At 36.8% G+C, this 18,170-nt stretch overlaps 2 protein-coding genes across 2 annotated transcripts; one reads left to right on the forward strand and one right to left on the reverse strand.

The window, feature by feature from the left end:
• Positions 1–4,097: 4,097 nt before the first annotated feature.
• Positions 4,098–7,279, reverse strand: LOC134336274 (small integral membrane protein 10-like protein 2A). Its single transcript, XM_063018996.1, has 2 exons — positions 6,806–7,279; positions 4,098–5,532 (listed from the first exon to the last, which is right to left on the reverse strand). The coding sequence occupies exons 1-2, from the start codon at positions 6,983–6,985 to the stop codon at positions 5,512–5,514; spliced, it is 201 nt and encodes a 66-aa protein (XP_062875066.1). The 5' UTR covers positions 6,986–7,279; the 3' UTR covers positions 4,098–5,511.
• A 5,190-nt stretch (positions 7,280–12,469) lies between these two features.
• rac1b (Rac family small GTPase 1b) lies at positions 12,470–17,466 on the forward strand. The gene is made up of 6 exons (XM_062984721.1): positions 12,470–12,805; positions 14,668–14,739; positions 15,076–15,193; positions 15,272–15,334; positions 15,423–15,582; positions 16,330–17,466. The coding sequence occupies exons 1-6, from the start codon at positions 12,771–12,773 to the stop codon at positions 16,458–16,460; spliced, it is 579 nt and encodes a 192-aa protein (XP_062840791.1). The 5' UTR covers positions 12,470–12,770; the 3' UTR covers positions 16,461–17,466.
• The last annotated feature ends 704 nt before the right edge of the window (positions 17,467–18,170 follow it).

Consider the following 18,170-nt stretch of genomic DNA (forward strand, 5'->3'; position numbering starts at 1 on the left):
ATGACTGGTTAAGGTGGAGTAGCTAAACGTTGCACCATTGACCCCAAATTTCCTACAAATTATACAATTATGAACAATGGCAATGCAGGAATACTCCCCGAACAGAGCAACAACCCATCACAGGGCACAACACCCACACACATCCAGTCGGTCCCTTACTTAGAGTAGCAATTCCACCTGCTGCATCTTTTGGGAGTTGGGAGAAACCTGGAGTATTCAAGGAAACCCATGCTGACACAGAGAAAACATGCAAAACTCCTTACAGACAGCAATTAGAAATGAGAATTAAACTGAAGTTTGCGGATCCTGTTCACTTTTAATAAATGGGATGGAAAAGAAACAGTGAAAATAACCCAGTGACAATGAGCCAATGTATTTAGGGGTCGCCATAGTGGCTCATTCTGGTCTGCATACCTGATTTGGCACAGTTTTTACACTGGGTGTAACACTACTTATTTTATCTGTGCTTGGGACCTGCACTGAGAGCACTCTGACAAGTGCACCTCCCAATGGCTAGGCTGTTTGGCCATCCTCTGCCCTCGGGCATAGACAGTCATGTCTGTGTAGTCACCCGATTCGGCATTGGTCTAGCGTGATTTTACCGCAGTGCCACCCAAGGGATACAGATTACATGTTTATTACCTGGTTGAATATACACAGTTATGTAACTGGTCTGGTCTTTAGTAGACTATTATCCATGGCTTTTCGGTAGCATCATTTATTTATAGCTTATTGTACTTAATAATAATAATAAAGTAAATGCAGATCTTTCTTCTCTTGCAGATTTATTTTCAAATTTGAATCACTGATGCCAAGTGATCATTCAGCCTATTTGGAAGTCTTAACCTTAAGCCACACATATCAGGAGGCAATGGAAAATAAGACAGAAAATCAGCTCCAAGACTCCATTTTCCTCAAATAAACAGTGTGAATACTGTGATGGTGGTGAGGAGCATTAACACTGCCTGTAGTTTCTTCCACACACGGATTCAATTATAGCATTCCAGCCTCTCAGACGAAAAGAGGGGTTTTAGCTTGGCTCCCATTCCCCCTACTTATGAATGAAAATGTTGTTTCTGTTGGATGCAGGATGTTTAGATGCTTATCACAGGCAGACTGGAGCAAAATGTTTTTTGTTTTTTTTTATTCATATGGTCTAAATTGTCCTAAATATGTTATTTTACAATTAAAAAAAAGAAAATAAATAAAAATGAAAATAAATAGAATATTATGGAATGCATTTGGATAAGTGGCTGGCTAAACGACACAGCTGATAAGAGTGGGAGGCGCACAGCAGTATGGGTCCTGGGGACCTGGGCTTAATCCTTACCTTTAGTTGTTGTGCATGTCCTCCACACAGAATGACAATTGATGAATTACATAATTTTATTTATTTTGATAAGGCAAACATATAGTGTCTTAAGAATAGATAGATTAATTTACTAACATACAACATAATTCATTAATACTGTAAATGTTAAGAAGAGGAACAGAAGCAGCTTGAGAGGGAGAGACCACACAACAGTATCCTCACACAAGAATTAACCTACATAGGCCAAACAAGAATCAAGAATCCATAAACAAGAATTCACATTTCAGTGCAACTTGATTTCATACAAACCATGCACCTGGCATCATGATTTGGAGTGCTGTACTAAAAAGAGCTGCTCTGTGACAGACACGTGTGCACATGCTTTAGTATACTACACTAATATTGTGTTTAGCTGACATTAATATTAACATTAATATTTAACTAAAATAATAAAGTAACTCTATTCTTAAGACTGTCTTTACAAAATGTGCCTTGGACTAAAAGCAAATACCTCATTCTCGTATTATAAATTTGCATTTTAAATACTTGAATCCAAGTCACAAAATATGTGCATTTGCTAACTGAAAGTTAAAAAGACAGGGAGAGTTCGGGAATTTGTGGGGGCTCCGGTTGAGGGGGAGTATTTCCTGTTCAAAGACCAGATGTCTGACCCACTCCAGGAAACTGTTTTTTTATTTTCCCTTTTTCAGGTTCACTGGGTGGGGACACTTTCTACAAAAAACAAAGCAATGAAAAGCAAATCAATCAGAGAAGTCCAGTTTTTTTTTGTTTTTAAGTATTGTGGGTAGAATATAAAGTATTTAAATTTTAGAAGTCCAAAGACTTTTTTGTAACATAATGTGCTGTTTATATAGATCACAGTAACAGAGAAACACATCCCTCTATTAACTCCGATACAACTGTTCCTTTTCTGGTCAGATTGCAATTTTAATATTTAAATATAGTTTTCTTAAAAATATACATTGGAAGTACTATTACTAAGCATGACGATTCACAGTACATGAAGTAGTGGATACCAAAATACTAAACAGAGTGTTAAAACAGTAAAGACATCAGTGGTAGTGCACTAGTTTGACATGCTGCTGTATTGTAGGAAAGCATGCCAGTATTGCTGGCCGGACAGACAGCCATGAAAAAGCAACCACATAGTTAAAGCTGAAGAAGAATGTTAATATCTGTTCAAAATTACCACTCCAGTCCAGGAACTACAATTCTACCTCCTGCTGTTTGGCATTAACAAAGCGTTAATCTTCATCCCTGCTTCAATTGTACAGGACAGCTGTTCCAAAATGCACTTAGCATCCTTCCAAAGGCTGGCACCTCCAGGGCAGCATATGTCTGTCTAATTACAGTCAGACAGAGGAGACATTAGGTAAAATGCAAATAAAATGCTCCTTTAATACCCAAGCATCATCTGCTACCAATTTACTTGTTTACCTGTGAAAAGTTACAAAACAGATGCTATTAAATATTCCACAAAGTTTCCAGTCTTACAGTTTACATTTTTTGGAATTATGTACTTTCAAAATAATTTTATTAGCATTTTGCCTACTGTCTTAACTTTTGGGAATTTGGATTTAAAAAAAAAAAGAATGTCATATAGCAGGACTCCAATACTACATGAAATGGAACTTAAATATATAATGAATTTTCATGGCATATGGAGGCCAACGAGATGAAAAACTCACATGAAAAAGAGAGGAAAATGTGGCATCCCGCAGTGAAGGGGTGGAGGTGACGGAAAGGAGTAAGGCAGGGTCAGAGGAAGCACAGTGTATCCGGCCTCCTCTGTGTCCTTGCCTATTACTTACTTTACTTGCATGTTCTTCACATTAGCAGAATAAATTATATAAGCAGTTGTTTCTGTCTGGACTTAAATTACTGAATGGACAACGGAACACATATCTCTTTCACTTGGACGTAAAACACTGATCTGGTTTACATGAATAAGGGCAACTGCAGTTTATATGGATATAAACACATCTTTGAATGTGTTTGACCTATTTTTTTTGGTCAGATGTATTAAAAAAACATTAACAAAAAACTGGCATAACTGCAGTCCAGACCTGTCTACCATTATAATATATTGTTAATTCCAAAGCACTATATACAACAAAGAAGACCAACAACACTGGACCCTGTTAAATCAATCTATCTAGTTATCCATCCATCCCCCATCTTACCCATCCATTCTTTTACCCACTATTTTTACTTACCATACTTACAATTTGTTTATGCAGTTACTAATACACCCATTCCTTGTATTTACTCATCAATTTATTTATAAATCCATCCACTTATTCTTACATCACCTAGTATTTACTTACCATTTGACTGACAAGTGCGTTTCTGTGTAGGTTCTCAAATGTTGAGCATATGGTGCCGACCTGTGGCTAAAGTTTGAACTGTTTTTGGAATATATTAACTGGTCAATTTATAATTATATTTTAAACTACCATCATATCATTGTGCTACATAAAGTTGCATAATAAACAAAACAACTACATATGATTGTATTAATTAAAGAGCTAACGCTAGCTAAATTAACTTAGCATGCTAATAGGGGATAAACCTGTAAATATAAACAACACTGCTGTCACTTTCTTGTTTACACACTTTAACAGTTACCAGTTTTGTTTGTACCTTATTATTAATAAGAAATACATTAACTGTCCATGACATCAAAAGGTTTAAGGACAACTGATGTAGAACAATGCTAGTGCGCACATTTTAAAAAGGAAATCAACGATCTAAACAAAAAGGCTACTTTCTTTTGATTTATTTGGGTTTAAATAATATTATATTCATATATTGTTGTTTAAAGAAATCCCACATTCAAAACGTTAATGCACACATTTGTTACTGACAAAAAGACAAATAAGTAAATGCATATCATAGCTAGATCGCTCCAGTTTTGAAACATTTTAAAGTAACAATGTCCTATATCTTAAAACAGGTTAGGTGAAATTGTAGATAATGCAATTCTAAAAAAAAAAAAAAAAAGCATAATAACTGAAGTCCATCAAACAACATGACAGCATTCCTTTGTGGTATTCTTAAAAATGTTTTAAGAAAGCTTATTAAACATTACAGGACTATTTTCCACAGTCTTCATGGACAAAATGGTAAAAACCTTTTGTCAAGGGATGCACCAATCAGATATTTTCATTGACAATATGGTATCAATATCAAAACCTTTTTGAAAAGGACATTTGAATAATGGGTATGTTGACTTTTTCAAGTTACACAAAAACCATATTAATGTTTTGTCATGCATTCACTCTAAAATATATGACAGTGGACCAAAAAGAGCATCGAAGTACATCTACTACAAGTCCAACCTCTCTGGCCAACATTGGCCCAGATTAGTGCATTCTTATATTTGCCACGCTGCCTTCAGCTTTAATTGCTGAACCTTCCCCACTATTAACAATAAAGACTATGTAACAATTCAAGCTCCTTGCTGTTGTACAATGAGTACCATTAATTTGTTAAGATACTCACTAAGCCTTGGCTTGACACAGCAAAATCTGACAGATTTGAGTCAGAAAAAAATGACACTAATTTACCTAACATGTTAATTTATATACTGGCACCTAAAAGGCTCTGAAGTAAACTGAGCAGTTAACAAAATCATTTATGTATCTGGTCAGAACAAATTCAATTAAAAGCAGTAAAAGTGCAAAATCAGTTAAGTGCCAAACCACATTTGACCTTGGAGACTATTTAAGTGTGTCTGCATGTCTATGCATAATTCTGACACTTCTAAACCTTTAAAATTATGAGGAAAACTCCTCTCAGAGCTGTAGTAAACCAATAAAAAGCTGTGATATGTTTTCCCTTTAAAACACAATGGCTGTGTCTGTAGTAGGTTAAAGTAAGCTGAGGGTCTAACCAGTCACAATTTATAAATAAAGAAAATAATGGACTAAAATTCCTTGGCTTGTCACACACAAAGTGCTTCTTGGTATTCAGCATCAAAGAATCCTAGTTGTAAACTGCCACAGGATTTCCACATCTCCAAAACAAGATTTCAGCACCACCTTGGTGTGTCTATTTGTCCATACTTTCCAGTTCTGGTCAATCCTCTGGCCTTGGTTGGCTTCTAAAGTGGCAGAAGAGAAGCCTTCCATCCTGTAATGTCCAGTCTTTATATGAGGGAAGTTCTTGAATGTAAATTAATGTATCTCAATGTGAACCTACAGAAAACAGACAGAGCATGTATTTGCAATCAATGGATTTTTTACAATATTTTATGATTTGTGTTTGAATCAGAAAAGTAATAAACAGGGACTATCTGCAAATAATACAATAAATCAGAAAATAAATTAAGTGTTACAATTATAAGGCTTATCCAGTGGTAGCTCACTGGTTAGGGTACTGGACAAGCAAGTAGAAAGTCACTGGTTCAAGCCCCACCACCACCAATTGGGACAGTGCTAAACTAGTTGGTAGAGCTTTGGGTTATCAATCAAAAAAGGTTGAAAGTTCGAATCCCGGCTCTGCCATGCTGCCACTGAGCAAGGTGTACACAATGGTTGACCCTGCACTCCGACCCCAACTTCAAAATGAGCTGGATATGCAAAAAAAAAAAAAAGAATTTCATTGTGCTGTACACCTGCATATGTATATATGACAAATAAAGACATTGTAATTCTTGTGCATGCACTTCTGTATGTCGCTCTAGATAAAAGTGTCTGCTAAATGCAGAAAATGTACATGTAGATTTCTTTAGTAGTTGCCTTCTCCTGATCAGTCATGGTCGCAAGGTGGAAATTCTCCCTGCACAGAACACTAATCCATCACAATTCCATCTACTGACATGTTTTTAAAGGAAACTGGAGCACAGATAAGAGGTGACTTTTACTTCTATCAAAGTAAATCTATGGTAAGGTACCACTGCATGGAAGACAAGTAACATACCCTGTTATTGTACTGTAAAAATGTACTCTTAAGGGCACAACAGTAGTTTATTAACTCATTACCACCAAGGTGTAATTTATAGTAACTCACAGACTCATTGCAGTGATCAGTGAGGTTTGGACCTGGTTTTAAGGACCCTGATGTTGCTGCAGCACTGTGCCAACCTCTTGCTAGGATTTTGTTAATAAGCAATAAACATCTGATCTTGTTTAGGTCAGTCATAAAATGTACAAAGAGCACAAATATGATATTAATAAATAATGGGGCTGGTGTTAATTCACATCTTACTAGACATCATAACATAGTGCAGTTGTAGCCTAGTGGTTAAGGTTGCTGGTTCAAACCCCACAACTGCCAGGTTGCAGCTGTTGGGCCCTTAAGTAAGGCTCTTAACCCTCAATTGCTTAGATAATATACTGCCACAGTACTGTATGTCGCTTTGGATAAAAGCGTCTGCTAAATGCTGAAAATGTAAATGTAAGTATGACTCTGTGCAGCGGGGGACTGTCCGGCGTGTAACATAAAATAGTCCGGACTGTATTTGTTTACCTGTAGGCGCACATTAAACATCATGGAGGCGATGAGGTAGAGGTATGGAAACCGAATTCTTAATCGCCATGCTAAATCGAAGAAAATTAATAAAGTGCGGGTCAGTCCTTTAGAAAAGAGGCCGTAGCTCCGACCCGCGGAGCCCGAAAACCTGAGCACCAAGTACAGCAGTCCTGCCATGAGACTCCCTGTACCGCTCCGTGCTCCAGATCTCCCAAACTCCTCCAACAACCTCCTTATCCCGTGTTAAGTGAGCATGATTCCTCACTCGGTTTAATTCTGGAAGAATAGCTGAGTGTGGATGAACTCATACTCCGCCCTGTTCACTGCGCTTCTAAACAAGCCGGTGTAAATAGAGTGGAACGCAACAAAGTTCCGCTGTACTTCCGGTTACCGTAAATACAAGTCTTGTGCTAAACAAGAAGTCTAACTGTTTAATATTAATAATTTATATGAATCAAATGTTCATGTATTAATTACAACATTTATTTATGTCGTTGTGGTCCTGTTAATGCTTGTTTTAAGTAAACAAAGTGTTTCCAACTTTGTCACCCTGGCAACCCTTTATACTTTGATTAATAACAAGCAAAAACACGACCAGCCAAATATGCTACATGTTTTTGCTAATAAAATAACAATTACTTCTGATAAATCTCATTCAATAATTAGACTAAATGGACAATGGAAAATCAGAAGCTTACTTGACTGTGGACAGTGCTACTCAAGTTCTAACAGCTTCCATCTAGAACCTATCTGGACAAATAATGCTACTGTTATAATGAAGTGGATAAAAATGTCAATTTAAAGTGTTCTTTTTTGTAGAGTAAGACATTTTATGAAATGATTTAAGCTGTAAAGTGGTTTAAAGTGTTTATTGATTAAAAATAAAAACTAAAGGCACATATATGCAAGTTTACAGTAGAACACTACAGTTATTAAGCTTGGGGCTGAAAGAAGATTAAATTTTGTAATTATACATTTGAAGACTGCTTTGATGAAGAGATGAAGCTGAAGGCAAATTTCAAATGTGAGCACACAGAATAATTTAATAATAAAGAAATTATAGTTAAGTGTGAGTGTCCTATGTGACGGGTCGGGAGTAACTGCACCAAGAATGACAAGAATTCACTACAGACTTTATTAAAGACTAGACTGAATAATAACTCTATTATTATTTATTTATTTATTTATTGCCAGTTATAACTTTTAGTTCATTTAATTCTGTTTGTATGATTTGTGTAAATCCTATTTATTTAAAGTATCCTCCAGACCACCCAAGAAGGATGGGCCCTGCTGAGTCTGGTTCCTCTCAAGGTTTCTTCCTGTAATTTTCAGGGAGTTTTTCCTGCCACAGTTGCCCTCGGCTTGCTCAACAGGGGTTTTTGTATCTGTTGGTCCTGGATTTTGTAAAGTTGCTTTGAGACAATGTCTATTGTAAAAAGCGCTATATAAATAAAGTTGACTTGACTTGACTTGACTATTGAATCTGCTATAATGAGGAGCAGAAGCTAAAAGCAGACTTAAAAGTGTCTCAATGTGGACTGGAGGAAGCCATAGCCTAGTGGTTAAGGTACTGGATAAGTAATCAAAAGGTTGCTGATTCAAGCCCCACCACTGCCAAGTTGCTGCTGTTGGGCCCTTGAGCAAGGCCCTTAACCCTCAATTGCTCAAACTGTATACTGTAACTGTAATGTAAGTCCCTTTGGATAAAGGCGTCTGCCGAAAATGTAAATGTCGAGGACGCCAATACCAAATGACTGAAGCTGAAGGCAGACTTAAATTGTGTAATTTAACAGCAGATGAATGTTATGTTGAAGAGGTGAAGCTGCAAGCAGATTTAAGTGTGTGAGAGAAATGTTATGATGAAGGGCTGAAGCAGAAAGCAGATTTAGGTGTGTGAAGCTGAAAGCAGATTTAAGTGTGTGAGAGAAATGTAATGAAAGGCTGAAGCTGAAAGCAGATTTAAGTGTGTGAGAGAAATGTAATGATGAAGGGCTGAAGCTGAAAGCAGATTTAAGTGTGTGAGAGAAATGTTATGATCAAGGGCTGAAGCTGAAAACAGATTTAAGTGTGTGAGAGAAATGTAATGATGAAGGGCTGAAGCTGAAAGCAGATTTAGGTGTGTGAGAAAAATGTAATGATGAAGGGCTGAAGCTGAAAGCAGATTTAAGTGTGTGAGAGAAATGTTATGATGAAGGGCTGAAGCTGAAAGCAGATTTAAGTGTGTGAGAGAAATGTAATGATGAAGGGCTGAAGCTGAAAGCAGATTTAAGTGTGTGAGAGAAATTTAATGAAAGGCTGAAGCTGAAAGCAGATTTAAGTGTGTGAGAGAAATGTAATGATGAAGGGCTGAAGCTGAAAGCAGATTTAAGTGTGTGAGAGAAATGTTACGATGAAGGGCTGAAGCTGAAAGCAGATTTAAGTGGGTAAGAGAAATGTTATAATGAAGTGCTGAAGCTGAAAGCAGATTTAAGTGTGTGAGAGAAATGTTACGATGAAGGGCTGAAGCTGAAAGCAGATTTAAGTGTGTAAGAGAAATGTTATGATGAAGGGCTGAAGCTGAAAGCAGATTTAAGTGTGTGAGAGAAATGTTACGATGAAGGGCTGAAGCTGAAAGCAGATTTAAGTGTGTAAGAGAAATGTTATGATGAAGGGCTGAAGCTGAAAGCAGATTTAGGTGTGTAAGAGAAATGTTATGATGAAGGGCTGAAGCTGAAAGCAGATTTAAGTGTGTAAGAGAAATATTATGATGAAGGGCTGAAGCTGAAAGCAGATTTAGGTGTGTAAGAGAAATGTTACGATGAAGGGCTGAAGCTGAAAGCAGATTTAGGTGTGTAAGAGAAATGTTATGATCAAGGGCTGAAGCTGAAAGCAGATTTAGGTGTGTAAGAGAAATGTTATGATGAAGTGCTGAAGCTGAAAGCAGATTTAGGTGTGTAAGAGAAATGTTATGATGAAGGACTGAAGCTGAAAGCAGATTTAAGTGTGTGAGAGAAATGTTATGATGAAGTGCTGAAGCTGAAAGCAGATTTAGGTGTGTGAGAGAAATGTTATGATGAAGGGCTGAAGCTGAAAGCAGATTTAGGTGTGTAAGAGAAATGTTATGATGAAGGACTGAAGCTGAAAGCAGATTTAAGTGTGTGAGAGAAATGTTATGATGAAGTGCTGAAGCTGAAAGCAGATTTAAGTGTGTAAGAGAAATGTTACGATGAAGGACTGAAGCTGAAAACAGATTTAAGTGTGTGAGAGAAATGTTATTATGAAGGACTGAAGCTGAAAGCAGATTTAGGTGTGTAAGAGAAATGTTATGATGAAGGGCTGAAGCTGAAAGCAGATTTAGGTGTGTAAGAGAAATGTTTTGATGAAGTGTTGAAGCTGAAAGCAGATTTAAGTGTGTGAGAGAAATGTTATGATGAAGGACTGAAGCTGAAAGCAGATTTAGGTGTGTAAGAGAAATGTTATGATGAAGTGCTGAAGCTGAAAGCAGATTTAAGTGTGTGAGAGAAATGTTATGATGAAGGACTGAAGCTGAAAGCAGATTTAGGTGTGTAAGAGAAATGTTATGATGAAGGGCTGAAGCTGAAAGCAGATTTAAGTGTGTAAGAGAAATGTTATGATGAAGTGCTGAAGCTGAAAGCAGATTTAGGTGTGTGAGAGAAATGTTATGATGAAGGGCTGAAGCTGAAAGCAGATTTAGGTGTGTAAGAGAAATGTTATGATGAAGGACTGAAGCTGAAAGCAGATTTAAGTGTGTGAGTGAAATGTTATGATGAAGTGCTGAAGCTGAAAGCAGATTTAAGTGTGTGAGTGAAATGTTATGATGAAGGGCTGAAGCTGAAAGCAGATTTAAGTGTGTGAGTGAAATGTTATGATGAAGTGCTGAAGCTGAAAGCAGATTTAAGTGTGTGAGAGAAATGTTACGATGAAGGGCTGAAGCTGAAAACAGATTTAAGTGTGTGAGAGAAATGTTATGATGAAGGACTGAAGCTGAAAGCAGATTTAAGTGTGTGAGTGAAATGTTATGATGAAGGGCTGAAGCTGAAAGCAGATTTAGGTGTGTAAGAGAAATGTTATGATGAAGTGCTGAAGCTGAAAGCAGATTTAAGTGTGTGAGAAATGTTATGATAAAGGACTGAAGCTGAAAGCAGATTTAAGTGTGTGAGAGAAATGTTACGATGAAGGGCTGAAGCTGAAAACAGATTTAAGTGTGTGAGAGAAATGTTATGATGAAGGGCTGAAGCTGAAAGCAGATTTAGGTGTGAGAGAAATGTTATGATGAAGGACTGAAGCTGAAAGCAGATTTAAGTGTGTAAGAGAAATGTTATGATGAAGGGCTGAAGCTGAAAGCAGATTTAGGTGTGTAAGAGAAATGTTATGATGAAGGGCTGAAGCTGAAAGCAGATTTAGGTGTGTAAGAGAAATGTTATGATGAAGGGCTGAAGCTGAAAGCAGATTTAGGTGTGTAAGAGAAATGTTATGAAGTGCTGAAGCTGAAAGCTTCATGTACAGTAGTAGCTTCATGTTCAGTAGTAGCTTCATGTTATGAATGTCTTAAGCAGAAGGCAGACTCAAACTGTGTGGATAGAAGTTTGATAACTGAAGCTGAAAGCAGATTTAAGTGTGTGAGAGAAATGTTACGATGAAGGGCTGAAGCTGAAAACAGATTTAAGTGTGTGAGAGAAATGTTATGATGAAGGGCTGAAGCTGAAAGCAGATTTAGGTGTGAGAGAAATGTTATGATGAAGGACTGAAGCTGAAAGCAGATTTAAGTGTGTGAGAGAAATGTTATGATGAAGGGCTGAAGCTGAAAGCAGATTTAGGTGTGTAAGAGAAATGTTATGATGAAGGGCTGAAGCTGAAAGCAGATTTAGGTGTGTAAGAGAAATGTTATGATGAAGGGCTGAAGCTGAAATCAGATTTAGGTGTGTAAGAGAAATGTTATGATGAAGGGCTGAAGCTGAAAGCAGATTTAGGTGTGTAAGAGAAATGTTATGATGAAGGGCTGAAGCTGAAAGCAGATTTAGGTGTGTAAGAGAAATGTTATGAAGTGCTGAAGCTGAAAGCAGATTTAAGTGTGTAAGAGAAATGTTATGAAGTGCTGAAGCTGAAAGCAGATTTAGGTGTGAGAGAAATGTTACGATGAAGGGCTGAAGCTGAAAACAGATTTAAGTGTGTGAGAGAAATGTTATGATGAAGGGCTGAAGCTGAAAGCAGATTTAGGTGTGTAAGAGAAATGTTATGATGAAGGGCTGAAGCTGAAAGCAGATTTAGGTGTGTAAGAGAAATGTTATGATGAAGGGCTGAAGCTGAAAGCAGATTTAGGTGTGTAAGAGAAATGTTATGACGAAGGGCTGAAGCTGAAAGCAGATTTAGGTGTGTAAGAGAAATGTTATGAAGTGCTGAAGCTGAAAGCTTCATGTACAGTAGTAGCTTCATGTTATGAATGTCTTAAGCAGAAGGCAGACTCAAACTGTGTGGATAGAAGTTTGATAACTGAAGCTGAAGCTGTAAGGCTACACAGGAGGACTGTTATTATGAAGACCTAAAGCTGAAGCGGCTGTGTGTGTGCGTGTGCGTGCGTGTGCGTGTGCGTGCGTGAGTGCGTGCGTGAGTGTGTGAGTGTGAGTGTGAGTGTGAGTGTGCGCGTGCGCGAGTGTGTGTGTGTGCGTGTGTGTGTGCGTGCGCGCTCGGTTGTAAGGGTGGTGCCTGTAAACTTTACGGTTCTCTCCCCGGTTCAGTCAGGTATCGCTGCTGGAATGTTCTAACCTAGCAAAAAGTCTGTTTTGTGATTGATTATCAGGTATTTTGAACAGTTGTGGGGTTTTATATTGAGTTTCTGTTGATTAATTCGGGCAGCGTGTGAAGACTCGGATTATCCGGTTGTTAGTTAGCAGTGTGGCTAATCAGTAATTAGCCTGTTAGCTCTGTGCAAAGCCACGCTCGGTTCTATAGGAGAAACGCCCGGATGCAGGCCATAAAGTGTGTGGTGGTGGGAGACGGGTAAGAACTTTTAAATAACATAAATAAAAAACGTTTGTGTGTTTTATTTTACTTCGAAAGATCAGTATTTTGTGTTTGTGCACCGATAACATTGTTGGTTGTGCTGTATCCCAGTTCAGCTAGCAGTTGGTTTTGTAAACCAGGCAAGCTAACGTTAGTTAGGTCAAAATCAATTCGAAATATAATGTAAACAAGTTTCATTTAATTACTTTTGCGTATATGGTCTCGGTGGATGAACAACAGCAGTTCATCGATTTACCGTCTTCAGCTTAACGGTTTGTATACTTTATGCTAACATGTATGTAGTGTACATGTGTAGTATATTTTTATAACTTGTTTACTTGTAGCCACAGTTACATTTGGCAGTTTATTAATGTCTCAAAACCTTCATAAAAACTCATCACTGTCTGTATTAATCAGTGTAATTCCACATTGTCCCTTGTGCTTACTTTCTGTCTACTTAACATAGTCACACCAAAAAGAAACATGTTAGGATTGTCAACTATAACATTTTTATTTGATTGTTTTAATTAATAATATTAAAAAATATATATGACTGAATTCTTTAAGGAACCCAAACAATAATAAAATATGAAAGTTAAGTCTATACTGTGCAAAATATCATGCCTCTTTATTTGTCTTATTAATTTTGTTAAATAGAGTAGTTTATTTCTTTATATTTTAGTTGATTCCCTTTGTGTGCATCTAGTTGTAGTTAGACAAATTGTTTAAGTGTAAACTAGATTAATTTTGAATATAGAAAGATGACAACTCCAGTACATTAATAATTGTATATTTTGTGTTGGTGGTGGCTGTTTAATTTCAGGTTTTAATTTTACATTAGAGTGCTACCTGGCTCAATGGAAATTACTTTAATGGTTTTATGTAGCCCTTAATCTTTGAATGTTTACAATATAAATTCATTTTTATTAGAACTCTCACTGCAAATAGTTATAATCTTTACTATATTATAAATGTAGTATTTACTATTTGAACCCCACTAAGGTAGGATCTTAGAAGTATTATTCATTATCAGTCATAAGTTTAGTGTTCACTTTGTAATTTAGATACTTAATACCAGCTTTTTATAAATAATTCATGCAAAATATCAACCAGTAGTGCAGGTAAGCTTCAGAACAATGTGTATCTGTGTAGTGTCAGTTTTGTTCACTGTTAAGAGTTTGTCACTGGATCAGGTAAAATCCCAAAATGATCCCAGCCAGTATCGACCTCAGACTTTTCACACTCATGTTTTTGATCTGTTACTTTTCACCAGGCTGGTTCCTGGCTGCCTGGTTTCGAGAAAGTTATTGTGTTTCCTGCAGTTTGTTTTGAGTTGTGAAAGAGAGAAGCGGGCGTGGATACGTTTTATCTTCATGAAGTCTTTGTGCCTGGAAGCACTTGGAAAAAAAACCCATCACTTGTGCGTGAGAAGTGCAATCCGCTGGCTTAGGATGTGATTGGTACACAGCTGGACTTTATGTACTGTGCTTAGTGGGACTTTAAATTGTTATGCTTTTAATTTCAACATCTTGACAGGAGTAAATGGTGACATGTTATTTAAATATACCAGCATACTCATGTTCTGAAGTGGCATGTGTGTAAAGATTAACAATATGAAAACAATCACAGTATCTGGTTACAGCATAGTATTTTGAAAATGGAGTGACTAGCAATACAAAGTTTACTGGCTAAAAGAATAAAGGGATCAGTCACATATTTTCAGAATTGGTATTTCATTGAGAAGAAATTGCACATTGCTATATAAACATTTAATGTAATCCAACGTGTTTTAAGTTGTTTGTAAATTTATTAAAGCTGCAATATCATAAGCACTGTTTTATTCTTAACCTCTATCTTAGGGCTGTTGGTAAAACATGCCTTCTGATCAGCTACACCACCAATGCATTTCCTGGAGAATACATCCCCACAGTGTAAGTACTCACTTTTTTCCTACTCATGCTTATTTATGCTTATACGACTAAGAGTTTAAACACAGTGTAGATTTCAAGTAGTCTTGGGTAGTCCAAATCCAGTTATTTTTAGATAACCACCAGATCTCTCTTCACTGTTTTTGGCCTGATGTAACAGTTTTAGTATTTTTATTTTAGTTTAAATCCATGTTTGGTTCTGTCCAATGTTACTAATACACTACTGTAAAAAAAAAGCACAGCTGTGAGCTTTATTTTCTGTAATGATTGCATTACTTATTATTTTGGCCTCTGGTGGTACAATCCTTCCAGTTAAGTTTCTGGTGTTTTATTTGGCAGGTTCGATAACTATTCTGCAAATGTTATGGTGGATGGCAAACCAGTCAATCTGGGTTTGTGGGATACAGCAGGACAGGAAGACTACGACAGACTCCGTCCTCTCTCCTACCCTCAGACAGTAATGCATTTTCATGATCCAGAATATTTACTAATTTGTTTGTTATTATGACTGTTTAATCAGCTTGTTTCTTTTTAGGATGTGTTTCTGATCTGCTTTTCCCTTGTGAGTCCTGCATCATTTGAAAATGTTCGTGCAAAGGTAAGATCTCTTCATTTTTTGAGCCGTGCAATATAAACATTCAGAGGGAGATACTCTGTTTATGGCTGATATTAAAAACCTTGTTTAGTGGTACCCAGAAGTGAGACACCACTGTCCCAACACTCCAATCATCCTGGTGGGAACCAAGCTGGATCTAAGGGACGATAAGGACACCATTGAAAAGCTGAAGGAGAAGAAGCTTACGCCAATCACTTACCCTCAGGGCCTGGCCATGGCCAAAGAAATAGGTATGTGGCTAGTTACTGGATCAAAGTCAATAATCAGTGATTAATATTTGTCCCCATTCTGCACATTTGCAATATTGTGGCAAGAAAATGTAATAAAAAAAAAAAATAGCTAGACTTGATTTTCCCAGGTGACGCAGGAATCTAATGCGCTAACACAACATAACAGGGACTTCAGCTTGGCTACGTGCTTAACTGACTAAATTGGCTGCACAAAAGGGGGGTATGGCTTAACGGGGAACTGCCTTCTTGCTACCGCCATGCATCTACTACCATCTGGTTTAGGCAGGTAAAAGTAAGAAGAAGAAAAAACAGCTGGCTGGACGCTTTAGATGAATGGGAGGAGGCGTTTGCTAGCCCGAGGCAGAGGTTGCCAGAATTCACATGGGAATTTAGCGCTTCCTTTTTGCAGTGTCCCAATTTTGATTTAATCAAATGCTTTGGTCTTGGAAATTATTTCATCACACACTTAATCCCACGCTTATTGAAAATGTTAACCTGACAATATACAAAAACCTCTTTATAAAGTTTACTTTTTAACTTGTTATTTTTTTGTTTGATGATGAAAATGAGATTTATGTTTACATGAAGTGAGATTTCTATTAATTTTTTAAATCCCATTTTAATGAAACATCTGAACTGACTTTAAAACACTGAAGTTTGTACTAATCCATAAACACTTCACATGAATACTGATAGCCTTACACTCCCGTTCTCATAATGACTCTATTATGTCTTGTCTTTTTGCAGGAGCTGTCAAATATCTGGAATGCTCGGCTCTAACACAGCGTGGTCTGAAGACAGTGTTCGATGAGGCTATCCGAGCTGTCCTCTGCCCTCCCCCTGTGAAGAAGAGGAAGAGAAAATGCTCCTTGCTGTAGATGCCGAGCAGAGCCTTGCTGTATTTTGAAGACGAGGGTTGAGACTGTACTCGTCCTCATTTCTTTGTTCTTTGCCTACCAGTAATTTTTTTTCATCTTCAGACAGCTGAACCTGATTTGTAGATGTAGAACGGGACAGATGGACCTCAAATCCGTGTTCCTTTTCACATACCTATAAGAGTTAATGCAGCCTTGAAACGTTTTTTTTGTTGTTGTTGTAACATTAAGTTCCTTACTGTTCACTTTAGGAGCTAGATGGTTTATGTTCAATGGAATGACTGTATTGCCAAACACAATACACACAGCAAACACTACCAACTTCTGTTGAATTTACTAGACTTGAAAGATGACTCTTTAAATAATATTTAGTCTCTGTAAGACCTGACACTAGAGAAAAAGGTTATGTATTTGTATTACTGTCTGTTTCGCACATTTCATACTGTAAATCATAAGGCTTTGATTAGTGCTAGCATAGCTTCAGTGTTCAAGTGCTTTATATAGGCACAAATATACCTCTATACTTCAACTAATTCTTTCTAGTAAATCCAAACAAAATCTTTAACTAGCTACTGTATAAACAATTCTGTTTTTAGTTATGAGCCTTTATGTATAGCAAATGACATTATTTTAGGCAAAATACTTTAACCATTTTGGTGGATTCATAATACTCATAAAATTGTGTATTTTGATGACATTCAGTAAGATCACTGTGGATTTCTTTTAGTCACAAAAGGCAACACTACTGTCTGATCACTTTTTTTTTAATATTGTATTTTCACTATAGCCAACCATATTTTACTAAAGTTTACTTTAACATTAAACTCTCCTGTCCAAGTGATTTTTTTCTTAATCAAGTCGGTGTCCTGCCTAACGACATTAAAGTCTCATTTGCTTTTTTCCTTGAATGACTGTCCCACAACACAAGAATGTACATGTGATGTTGCTGTTTGTAGTTAGTCAACATTGTAACCTTCTTTAGAATAAATAATCTCATTCACTTGTTTTACATCAGTGTTGACTGAAATAGAACCAAGTTAAATGTGACCTGTTTACATGTGTAGTTAAAGTCTGTATCACTGCTGAAATAAGACTTGTCTGTCTAGTATTCTTCACAGGGGGTATAAACACTTAAATGTGTGTACAATATAACTACATTGATAATCAAGGAGTCAGTATCTTATATCAGATTACATAATCATGTAAAATTGCTCATGTGTTTTGCTATTATACAAAGATTGCAGGACATTTATTAAACCTAATAGTTTCACATAAGTACTGTCATGTTTTCAAGTATCTGGTCCTAAAACGTTTTGTCAAAACATTTGGCACACTGGCTCATAATACCAAATTATTTTACTTCTGAGATAACCATGTTACGTGCTCTTTACACCAAGCAGTGTCTAAATTTAGCTTGTACACAGAGGAAATTGAATTTGTCCACAGAACAACTCAAAATCTAATCCTGAAAGGCACCGTACCTTCTGAGCTTAATCATAAGTGGAGAAAATATAAAACTACAGCAACACTTCTAATATCTGTCAATAAATTGAAATGTTAGAATGGCTACTGTAATTTTGTTGGTGATGTTCACTGAGCACCCATATACAATTGCTTTACACCAAAAGAGCAATTATGTAGTTACAAAAAGCAGCTTGTCGGAGTGAAAGAACATTTTGCTCGATTCCAATTTCATACTAATCAGAACTGTAA

The sequence above is a fragment of the Trichomycterus rosablanca genome, chromosome 22 (assembly GCF_030014385.1).
Source record: "Trichomycterus rosablanca isolate fTriRos1 chromosome 22, fTriRos1.hap1, whole genome shotgun sequence".
In the NCBI taxonomy this organism is placed as follows: domain Eukaryota; kingdom Metazoa; phylum Chordata; class Actinopteri; order Siluriformes; family Trichomycteridae; genus Trichomycterus; species Trichomycterus rosablanca.